Source organism: Mobula hypostoma, chromosome 10, assembly GCF_963921235.1.
Source record: "Mobula hypostoma chromosome 10, sMobHyp1.1, whole genome shotgun sequence".
NCBI classification, from domain to species: Eukaryota; Metazoa; Chordata; class Chondrichthyes; order Myliobatiformes; family Myliobatidae; genus Mobula; species Mobula hypostoma.
Window position 1 is genome coordinate 92,089,736 of NC_086106.1, and position 12,490 is coordinate 92,102,225.

At 38.0% G+C, this 12,490-nt stretch overlaps 1 protein-coding gene across 2 annotated transcripts in view; it reads left to right on the forward strand.

The window, feature by feature from the left end:
- med12 (mediator complex subunit 12) overlaps positions 1-12,490 on the forward strand; it is a 177,336-nt gene that overhangs the window by 70,234 nt on the left and 94,612 nt on the right. For both annotated transcript variants that reach the window (XM_063060861.1, XM_063060862.1), the window contains exons 13-16: positions 91-320; positions 5,467-5,556; positions 7,515-7,685; positions 10,247-10,391. In XM_063060861.1, coding sequence (XP_062916931.1) covers positions 91-320; positions 5,467-5,556; positions 7,515-7,685; positions 10,247-10,391 — 636 coding nt within the window. The remainder of the gene's footprint in view (positions 1-90; positions 321-5,466; positions 5,557-7,514; positions 7,686-10,246; positions 10,392-12,490) is intronic.

The following is a 12,490-nucleotide window of genomic DNA, read 5'->3' on the forward strand; positions in this document are numbered from 1 at the left end:
GAGCATAAGGCAGAGAGGTGCATACATGTCAAGGGGTACCTTGATAGTAGTTCATTTGTTGCCTTTGACTTTATCTTCATTACATTTCAGCTGATCCCAGTAGTGAAAGTGAGAAGGCTGAATTTGCCAACTTGGTGCTATTGTTCTGTGAGCTGATTCGCCACGATGTCTTTTCGCACAACGTCTATATGTGCACACTGATATCCCGAGGAGATCTGTCATCAGAGCAACATGTACCCAGACCGCGCTCACCTGCAGATGATGCTGTGGAAGAGCAAGATCGGAAAGAACAGGAAGGAAATAACAGTGTAAAACTTGAGGTAAAAGGGAATTGTTTGCAAAATTTATTGTTTGTAATTTCCTGTCTTCTACTTTGAGCTTTCCTTTGGGTTGCAATCATGGTCAGTTAACTGTAAAATATTTTTTTTGCTGATGTTTGCAGCTTCATTCTGAAACAATATACTTATATCCATCATGGTAGAGAATGTAAATTTTTGTGGTGTTATCTAACTGGCCTTCACTATGCTAGATGAGATTGACCATTAAACTGGGCTCATGGATGTCACAGGAAGAAGTGAATTTTGACTTTGCATTCAGAGGCTTAAGTTTAATCTCAAATTTAATAGGCCAAGAAGCTGAGTGTCATGACCTGTGACACTCAGGTGAAGCAGTCCTCATGGTGTGTCAGTGCAGTGCAGGTGAACGCAGTCCAAGCTTGTCCAAATGTGCAATCCCAGGAATGTGCAGGCTCCATATGGGTAGCACTGATGTTGTGAAGTAGCAGTTCTTGTAGCTGTGCCTCAGTCATCAACTTAGATATGTTCATATATGTTCCAAATATTTGATTCCATCTCTGAAGCACAAGAGAAGGTGAGTCTTGTTCTAAACAACTGAAATGTCATGTTACCTTGCCAACCTGTCTGTGTCCTTTACCAAAGCTTCCAACAATGCATGTCCAAGATTAGTATGTAGCCAATGTGGGTTATTTCCATTGTTTCAGAAGCCTTATATTGGTACTCCATTGCAGCCTTTTGGACATGGCACCGAGTCCTCATATGATCGGACATTTAGAAACACAGATGAAAGCATGTTTAAAATAATTGAAATTTCATACACAATTGAACATAGACATCTACAGCACATTATAGGCCCTTTGGCCCACATGTATCCTACTCTAGAAACTGCCTAGAATTTCCCTAGCACATTTCTATTGACATTGACATGCACTAAAATATTTAATGTTAATTAAACCAAAGTTTTAAACTAAATAAACCACATTTTTTAAAAAATAGAGGTCAGCCTAATTCAATTGGATGGGGCTGCTCTAGATTAACCAGTCTTGGCTGATGTAAAATTGTGGCCTGACAAGAGCTGTATTTGCACTCTCAGATCAGTACATTACAGAGTACCCTTACTTTCATTGCTAGGTCTAGGGACACCGTAAGAAGTCAGGAGTAACAGCAAATGGCTTGCACCATGTTAAGAACTCCTGCACTGCAGTATGCATGTACATAATGTTGAAGATTTGCTCTGTATATGGATTTTAGTAAGGCTTTTGATAAGTTTCCCCATGCAAGGCTCATTCAGAAAGTAATGAGGCATGCGATCCAGGGAAACCTCGTTTTGTGGATCCAGAATGGGCTTGCCTACAGAAGGCAAAAGATGGTTGTAGATGGTTCGTATTCTGCATAGTGGACGATGACCAGTGATGTTCTGCAGGAATCTGTTCTGGGACCCCTCCTCTTTGTGAATTTTATAAATGACCTGGATGAGGAAGTGGAGGGATGGGCTAGTAAGTTTGCTGAGACGCAAAGGTTGGGGTGTTGTGGATAGCCTAGAGGGTTGTCAGAAGTTACAGCGGGACATTGTTAGGATGCAGAACTGGGCTGAGAAGTGGCAGATGGCGTTCAACCCAGATAGTGTGAGTGGTTCATTTTGGTAGGTCAAATTTGAAGATAGATTATAATATTAATGGTAAGACTTGGAAGTGTGGAGGATCAGTGAGATCTTGGGGTCTGCATCCACAGGGCACTCAAAGCTGCTGTGCAGGTTGACAGTGTTGTTAAGAAGGTGTTTGGTGTGATGGTCTTCATCAACTGTGGGATTGAGTTCAAGAGTGATGAGGTAATGTTAAAGCTATATAAGACCTTAGACCCCGTTTGGAGTACTGTGTTCAGATCTGTTCACCTCACTATAGGAAGAATGTGGATACTATAAAGAGAGTGCAGAGGAGATTTATAAAGATGTTGAATGGATTGGGGAGTATGCCTTATGAGAATAGGTTGAGTGAATTTAGCCTTTTCCCTTTGGAGTGACAGAGGATGAGAGGTGATCTGATAGGGGTGTATATGATGATGAGAGGTGATCTGATAGGGGTGTATATGATGATGAGAGGCATTGATCCCAGGTCTGAAATGGCTAACACAAGGGGGCATAGTTTTAAGGTGCTTGGAAATAGGTACAAGGGGGATGTCAGAGGTAAGTTTTTCACACAGAGTGGCGGGTGCGTGGAATGCACTGTGGTGGTAGAGGTGGTTACAATAGGATCTTTTAAGAGACTCTCGGATGGGTACATGAAGCTTAGAAAAATAGAGGGCTGTGCAGTAGGGTAATTCTAGGTAGTTTCTAGAGTGGGTTACATCAGAATCAGGTTTATTATCACTGGCATGTGTCGTGAAATTTGTTAACTCAGCAGCAACAGTTCAATGCCATACATATCTAGCAGAGAGAATAAATAAATAAATAAATTGATTGCAATATACATATATTGAAAAAATGGTTGGCATCACATTGTAGGCCAAGGGGCATGTAATGTGCTATAGATTTCTATGATTCTATGAATAGATAGCTCGCCCACTGACAATAGTTCACCTAGTAAAAGTGGTAGTCGTTTAATTTCCTAGGGAATTTTTTTATGTCTGAGAGGTTTTTTATTGTTTCCTAAATAGCATTAAAAAGCCCTTTTATGGCTGTCCTTTGATAAAATTGTCTCAAAGCCGCTGCTTGAGTAAATTTCTATGATGCTAAATTCAAGTTCAGTTTTACTGTTATTCAACCGTGCAAATGAAACTGTTGCCAACTGAAAAAAAATTCTTCTGGACCAATGTACACAGCGCAGTATGTATAACGTGCATACACAGCACATAAAGTAATTTTACCACAAATAAATTAACAAATAATAAGGTGCATTTATGATAAAAGTTTAAAAAAGTATACAGTATAACATTACTGGCATTTATACATGAGACCTGTGTGTTGGCAGGGAGTTCAATGGTCTCTCGACCTGTGGGAAGAAGCTGTGTCCCATGCTAACTGTCCTTGTCCTAATGCTATGGTACCTCCTGCCTAATGGGAAGAGATCATAGAGATTATTGGATAGATGGGAGGGATTAGTGATGATACTAAGGACCCTGTGTTCAGAGTACTCTGGATAAATACCCCTGATGGGTGGAAGACAAACTCCGATGATCCGGACAATACTCCTTGCCATCCTCTGTAGGGATTTGTGGTCATATGCCTTGTAATTCCCATACCAGACAGGGACGCAGCTGATCAGTGGATTCTTGATGGTGCTCGTGTAAACATTGGTTAGAATTGGGGGTGGGGGGTGTGGGAGATTGAGCCTCGCTCGCTTCAATCTCTGCAGGAATTGGAGATGCTTCAGTGTTTTCTTGACCAAAGTGGTGGTGATGAGAGATCAAGTGCAACCATCTGTTACGTGCATTCCCAGAAATTTGCTACTCTTAACTCTCTCCCCAGAGGAGCCATTTATGTGCTGTGAGGAATGGTCAGCCTGCACTTCATTGGCACACTTAATCAACTCTGATCTTAATATCACTTTTGCCTTACACATTATGCAGAACTTGTCTTTTGTTTGTACATTATCGTAGTAAGGTTTGGACTGAATGCTATTGATTGGTATGGTTATAGGCTTTCGTCTGGTTCATTGTGAGACCGTTCAGCTCTGTTTCTTCCAATTAATAGTATTGTTATAAGTTTCTTCAAACTAATACTTGTTGGTGAATCCTGTATGCTCAGTTGAAGCATGGTCATCTTCCTTTACAGTAATGGAGGATTGAGGGATATGCCAGGCTTATGGGATAACAGATTTTGTTGTGATGAATTTCTTTTTCCATTGAGGCTGATAGAATCTGATCCATGCTTGGTTTTGAGAAACAGATTCTGTTTTTTACTTAACACAGCACCAGTTTTCCACAAATCTGAAAGTGGAACTTCATCTCCGCAAAAGCTATGTTGTCATCGGTCACGTGTAGCAGGCAGTTTGGCGATGTTAAGGTCAAGTTTATTCCATCTCTTTGTTTTGTCATTATTTTCTTCAAGGCACTGCAATGAAAGTAGGGCTTCATTTTTAGATAGGGTATTGGATACACTTCATCTCCAGTCTGATTGCATTTTCACAGTTCATATTGTTATTACCGGAGCTACAGATGATGAACATTGAAATGCCCCAAATGAGTACTTTCTGCCTTCAGGTTCTTCTCCAAAAGATGGTATGGATCAGCTCTGATAGACTGCTGCCAAAGCTTTTATATTTTCCCTGTTATTAGCCATTTCAGCATATGTTGTATTTTTTTAAAAATATGAGCAGCAGGGTGATTGTCAGGAATTATTTCTTCATGTGTCCAGTAATTAGTTTATAAATGTACATTACTTCTATCAATACATGCCAAATTTGAATGTGAAGTTACATATTAATTTTCTTTAATTTTCAGTAAAATAAGCATGATAGGCTAGTACTGTATTATTTTTGAATAGAAATTTAATATCTTTGCAACACTTTCAATGAGTCCGCACAGTGCCTTATCATTAAAACTGGTTGAAGGTAGAACTATGCCTTTTTAAAACTACAGATGCACATAACCATTCCTAAATATTTCATAAGTATGCCTGTTTGTTTATGTATAATACCATTTTTTTTAAGTATAGCCGTTTGAAATGGCCATCTCTGAAATGGGCTGGTGGCTCATTTTTAACAAGACCAACAGCTAGTCAACTCTGCTGAACTTGAGCAAGTTAATTGTTAAACCCATAACCTCTTCACTCCAAAGAAGATACTAGAGAGTATCTGTTTGGAATCTGTATTCTCTCTTTATTCTCTCTTTCAATTCCATTTTACCCATCCTGTTCTTCCAGGAAACTGGTCACGGCTCCTTATTGCAAATATGGACGTAGCCTTGCTGTTCTCATGCTTGATTTGACCCGAAACATTGACTGTACTCTTTTTCATAGATGCTGTCCGGCCTGCTAAGTTCCTCCACCATTGTGTTTGTGTGTTGTTCTCATGCTTTGCAATGAAAGTAGGGCTATATTTTTAGATAGGATATTGGATGCGCTTCATCTCCTGTCTTTGATTGCATTTTTAATATAATCAATGATCAACAAGGACAAGCAGATTTAAAAATCTTGGGTAAATCTCATATGGAATACCATTGTGTTTCTTTTCAGGATACAGGCTTACCAGAAAGTATGGACATAGATCACAACTCCAGTGCCATTTTTGAAGATGTTAAAAGTGATTTTAGTGCTGATTTTGCTGTAAGTTTATTTTATTGTTTTGCATGTACAATTTTATGTTATTCATTGTGGTTTATGTGTATTTTGCTCCCTCTCATCCTTGTTTGCAGAAATGAATATTTTTAGGTTTTAGCCTTTTATATATTGGTGAGACCCGACGCAGACTGGGAGACCGCTTTGCTGAACATCTACGCTCTGTCCGCCAGAGAAAGCAGGATCTCCCAGTGGCCACACATTTTAATTCCACATCCCATTCCCATTCTGACATGTCTATCCACGGCCTCCTCTACTGTAAAGATGAAGCCACACTCAGGTTGGAGGAACAACACCTTATATTCCGTCTGGGTAGCCTCCAACCTGATGGCATGAACATTGACTTCTCTAACTTCCGCTAGGCCCCACCTCCCCCTCGTACCCCATCTGTTACTCTTTTTAATGCACACATTCTTTCTCTCACTCTCCTTTTTCTCCCTCTGTCCCTCTGAATATACCTCTTGCCCATCCTCTGGGTCACCCCCCCCCCGTCTTTCTTCCCGGACCTCCTGTCCCATGATCCTCTCGTATCCCCTTCTGCCTATCACCTGTCCAGCTCTCGGCTCCATCCCTCCCCCTCCTGTCTTCTCCTATCATTTTGCATCTCCCCCTCCCCCTCCAGCTTTCAAATCCCTTACTCACTCTTCCTTCAGTTAGTCCTGACGAAGGGTCTCGGCCTGAAACGTCGACTGCGCCTCTTCCTATAGATGCTGCCTGGCCTGCTGCGTTCACCAGCAACTTTGATGTATGTTGCTTGAATTTCCAGCATCTGCAGAATTCCTGTTGTTTATTTTTAGGTTTTTGCTGGTATACTAAAGTGTTCATTGTTGAGAAAAAGATATTATTTAAATGTTGTTGTTCTTTGGAAGATCACGTAGAATCTATAACGAGATTTTGGATTTTATGAAAATGCACACCAACAGAAATAAATTATTTCATATCAAAATAAAATGATTGAAAACAAGGTGTTGTACCACCTGTGTACTTAAAGTCAGTATTCATTCCTCTGTAAAGGCTAATCAAGTTTGAACATAAGAAAGCTAAAGCAGTTGTGAAATTCTTCCACACAATATGAAATATGATTCACTGCTAAGCAGATGTAGTAATGGGATTGCAGGGTGATAATGCAACATATGGCTGCAGCTCTATATTAAGAGGATAAAGGATTTTTTTTGGAAACTCTACACACATGGATCAATAATCAGTGATCATAAAAGTATGTTTGCTTGCAGTTTAGTAAAAGCTTATTAGTGTAGATTGTTCTGCTATAATGCCAGTTTCCATAACATAAATTGGTTATAATATGATTGATAGATTAAGGAAAACTAGTTGTATTATGCAGACTGCGTTGGTTATATTGCTACTGGAAAAAAACGTTCAAATCTGTGCTTGGAAGCCTGTTAATGGCACTTTCTATAATGTGAGGTTTCTTTGGAACCTAAATCATGTATTGTAGTAGAATTATCTATACATTATAAACATGATAACTTTGAAAGTTGATTTCTGATCTCATCTATGGCAGCCTAATAATTATTTGTATTGATTTGGTTTTTGGATAATGAAGTTGAAAGCTTCCCAATTAGAAGTGCTGTTTAATTTTACTCTTTCTATCTATATATTTTGGTTTCTTCCTTCCTTGCCTCTTTTATATATAAGTATTTCCTTATGTCCTATACTACCATTATTCTCAACTACTTCATTCAAATAGGTATTCTTCATGTGGGAGTTTATAATCTCTCCTTGACAATGGGAATATCACAGATAAGTAGGAATCAAGAACTGTGGATGACTTTCAGGAAGAGTTTGGGTGAGAGCAACATGATGTGGGGAGTGGCGTGGTAGAGGAGCAATTATTGAAGCTGAAATTCAGTTGGATAAAATATTGTGTACTACATCTGCTTACAGTTTCCATTAATTGATTTATTTTTCATTTCATCAATTTGTAGGTGTTTTCTCCCCCAATGCACTGTGAATCCAAAGCCAGCCCATCTCCAGAGAAACCTGCCTCAGAAAAAGACATGAAACTAATACAGAAAGAAAAATTGAATGATGCATTTCCTTCACCGTATGAACAACCCAGGCACATACAATATGCAACACACTTTCCTATCCCTCAGGTGAAGTGCTAAGGGTTATTTTGCTGAAAATTTTTGTTTTTTTAAATTAATTTCTGTTACGAAAAATTATAAGGTGTAAAACTGCATTGTCTGGGATCTGGATAGATGTGCCAGAATCTCTGATGATAGTGGTAATTCATTAAATTTTATTGAGTCATTGGGAAGGAACTTATTTGTGTATAACTTGGTAGTACAAGCATCGTCTAAGAGATATTTTGAATGCTTGTATCCTGCTGAAAACTAATAGTTCCAGAGAGAAGGTTGAAAACTGGACATTTTGCTGCAATTTTGTTTTACAGTTATTTTCATCCATTTTTATGAGGTTTATAATTTAAAAATGTGCATATTTTCCTGAAAGTAGGGCTGGATTATACTTGTAAAATATTATTGTGTACTTTTTTAAAGAGTAATGTCTAATTTGACTTTCTAGCCTTTAGTTCAGGCTGGGTTTCTGATGAATCAGGGCACAGATATGCCCATTTTTTGGATAGAAGAGCTGGCCTTTGCAAAGCCAGGCAGGAAATCTCAAAAAAGGTCATTGGGTCAGTTGGAGCATTAATCTTTCAGGTTTATGAGACTTCAGCTTTTTTATTCTCAGTTGTTGCTAGAGTTGAAGTAAGTTTTGTTTTCAATTCAGATTTACAACATCTGCATTTTTTTGTTTTTCAGAATAGATCAGAATTTGTTGTATTTGGTCGGTTTTTGCTAAAAGAACTAGTTGGAAAATGGCTGAATAATGAGAGTAAATGTTTGAAAATACTTTGTCTTGATGAGATCGTTCTAATATTAGTGGCAATTACTTTCTGTTGTTGAGCCATCTAGCCATTCTTCACGATGAAAAGCTAATGGCTTTTTGACATTTTAATTGTTAAAACCAAGCTTGATCCTTTCCCACTGTTGTTCTTTCCTATGGGTCTTACAACAGAATACTTGAAAGAAAAAAGAAATGTGAATAGTTCTTATTTGTCTCTTGTTGTAGATTCAGGTTATTGAAATGTCATATTGAATACCATTTGACTAGGATTGATCAAAATTTTCCACTTTCCAATCTTTTACTATATCGTACGATGGACTGAGTTTGCTTTGCCAGTCATCTCTTGTTGAGCTACTTCAGCATCCTAATTTTAAAATCTCAACCTTCATTTTCACACTATGTACCACCATTACATTCTGTGTTTTTTGTAGTGCAATAGCACTGGTAAATGTCTGCATTCTTCTCATAGTGGCCTATCTAGGGTTTCTTGTTTTAATTACTCCACCCTAGATAGTTGTTACCTCAGTTACTGAGTACGAGATCTATGGCATTTCCTCCCAAAGTGACTCCTGTTTTTAACTTTATATTTAGCATTACTTAAAGTATTACTTTAAGTATTTAGCATTACTTCAAGCATATGAGCAAGATACTAAAGAATAACATAACTGCTTATGGGTATGAGACTAGTGTTGCGGTGCTATGTGTATTCCACACTAACATACAGAAGTGAATGTTGGACAATATCATAGCAAAATGAGGGAGGACTTGGAGCTGCAAAAATGTGCTTTTGACAGGAAGATGAAAATATCGTGGAAGGACAGAGTAACAAATGAGGAAGTGTTAGGAAAAGCCGGAATAAGAAGAGAGTTGATATCATCAATCAGGAAATTGCAGCTGGAATTTCTGGGAACTGCACTGAGTAAAGAGAAACTTGAACATCTTACAGTGACAGGAAAAAATTGATGGAATAAAAATGTTATGTGCAGTGGACAGCACATGACATTTGTGAGTTACATTAAGGGATGGACAGGCAGAAGTTTTAAAGAGCTTATTAGAACTTCTCAGATTAAAGACAGGTGAAAGACCATGATCACCCACATCATACAACAGGGCACATAATGGTGATGAATATCTCATGATTTAATCTAGTTAATTTTTGTATGGTAGTCCTATGAATTACCTTCTGATACTTTACAATGCTAAAGGTGCAATATAAGTGTTTTTTTTTTAACCTATTTAGCTGGCATCATCAGATTTATCTCATTACACACATGACGTTTTAGTCCTTTTCTAAATCAAGTTTGCTTACCTACTACAATAATGTTCCTAAATGTCGATAAAATGATAATGTATCTAATCTGACTTATTGGTCAGCTGCTTTTAATGCCTGATACAGAATCTCCAGATATATTAAACTGCAAATGATCAGAAGTAGCTACTAAGTATGGATGTTCTTGCTTATTATAATTTAAGGACTGAACTAGGAAAAGTATAGTATATTTTTGTTTGGGTAAAAGAATGTATACCTATGGTACTGCAATTTCATTGCCTAGTTGGCTGTGAAGGTCCTTTGCAAAACAAATTTGGTCACCTTCACTATGGCTTAAGGTGTGTATGATCTCTGCCCAAAAGATTCACTGGGGATTTTTTTGTTTTTAACATATACATTGAATTATTTATTAATTGGGTTTAAAAGTTAAGCTGTTATTTATTCAACAAATTTAGGATTGTGTTGACATGTTTTGTTTGCTTTTCTGTGTTTTTTTTTCTGTTTGTTCTTCAACCTGGACTGCACTAATGGAAACAGGAGGAATCGGCAAGTCATGAATGTAATCAGCGCCTGGTGGTTCTTTATGGTGTTGGCAAGCAGCGAGATGAAGCTCGACATGTAATTAAAAAAATAACCAAAGACATCTTGAAAGTTTTGAACAAGAAGAGCACTGCTGAGACTGGTAGGCAGTGTGTGTGAGGTGTTGACTATTGCAGTTTTATTGTATGATTTCCTTAGATCCATGTTCATACTTATCACAAGTATCTTTGGCAGTGTTTCCAGGCTGGTGAGGATTGGCAGCTTTTTCTTGGATATAGATATGTTCAGTACTCATCAACTGTAGAAATTTATTTCTTACCATAATTTAATTTCATGGGTACTGAATGTGACCTTTCCAAAGTGGCCTTTATTGTGTGAGAGAGAATGAATTTATTATGGGTTTAAATGCATCAGCTATGTGTAGCATTGTATATACTTCACTGGTGGAATCAGTGGATAACCGTAGCACATATTCTCTCCTGGTTTTTTAACTAGGACCCAGGGACCAAATGCTTCCCCTACTTGTAAATGATTAAAGATAGTTAACTTAAAAACATGAAAGTTTTGACTTGAAAGCCTGCAGGCATTGTGGTTGATAATGTTATACCTTTTAATGTTAATACATTGTGAGGTGAAGAATGATAGGATGGTGGTCTATGCTTGATAATACCCATATGGAAAGGTAATTGATAGTGTACTAACTTCAGGAGTGTGCATGATGCAGACCAAGCAATCTGTCATGCAAGAATTTTTGGCATTACATTGTTTAATGTCAGATATGAAAGCTGGATCTTTGACACTTGGCTATCTGCAGTACAGCACTGAATTGTTGGCATGGAATCCTAGGCATGAAAAGAGGCACTGTTGATCTAATTAGGGCTAATTCATGGATTGCTGAGCTATTTGGTCTGGAAAAATAGAAAGTGAATAATATTGCAACTGTATAAAAGCAACACACATCAAAGTTGCTGGTGAACGCAGCAGGCCAGGCAGCATCTCTAGGAAGAGGTACAGTCGACGTTTCAGGCCGAGACCCTTCGTCAGGACTAACTGTATAAAATTTTGGTTAGGCCACATTTAGAGTATTTAACTCTCGTCATTTTTTTTGGAATTTTAATCCAACAATTTTTGTATTAATCGATCAATCTTTAAAGTGCCTTCTTAAACATAAAAATCATACAAAGTAGGAGCAGGAGTAAGCCATCTGGCCAGTTGAGTCTGCTCTGCTATTCAGTAGGATAATGGCTGATCTAGCTGTGAACTCTGCTCCATGTACCCAGATCTATGTTTATCTCTGTGGAATCATATCTCCAGTCTTCAGAACTGGAAGAAGTTCACATGAGAACTAATTTTAATTTTTGAGGTAACTTTTTCTAAACAATGATTAAAGTGAATACTTTATCCAGAAACTATTTTAATACAATAAATATGCAAAAGAAGTGTATTATTTAATTTCTTAAATAGAAAAACGGCGTATCATAATCTATAACACTGTGGCTTAAAAGGTACTTTGTATAGCCATTGATAACTTTTTTGATGGTGAAAGTTGCCTGGTCTTTCTTGCCGTTTCCCAATGATTTCATTCAATTTGGTCTGCTCAGTCTAGAAATAAAGCTTTCTTTGCTTGCTGTGGAAGAGGCAGCTAAATAAAACCTAACTCTTTGGGATTGGAAATGGCATTAGTATGTCTACAGGATAGATAGCTAAATGAAATGTGAAATGTAAAGTGGGCAACATAGTTGGAGATAGTCAGAGAAAAGTACAGCACAGAACCAAACCCTTAAGCCCATTTAGTTCGTCTCGAGTTATTTAGACTGCCTACTGCTATCGACCTGCAGTTGGGACCATTGCTCTCTATATCCCTACCATCCATGTACCTATCCAAATTTCTCTTAGTTGCTGAAATTGAGCTCATGTGCATCAATTGTGCTGGCAGCTCATTCCACACTCTAATGACTCTTTGAGTGAAGAAGTTTCCCTTCAAACTTCTCACCTTTCCCCCCTTAACCGATGACCTCTAGTTGTAGTCCCACTCAACCTCAGTGGAAAGTCTGCTTGCATTTACCCGATCTCTGCCCCTCATTATTTTGTATCCCTGTATCAAATCTCTTCTCAATCTTCTATGTTCCAAGGAATAAATTCAATCTTTCCATGTAACTCAAGTCCTCCAGACCCGGCAACATCCTTGTAAATTTTCTCTGAACTCTTTCAACCTTATTTACATCTTGCCTGTCGGTAAGT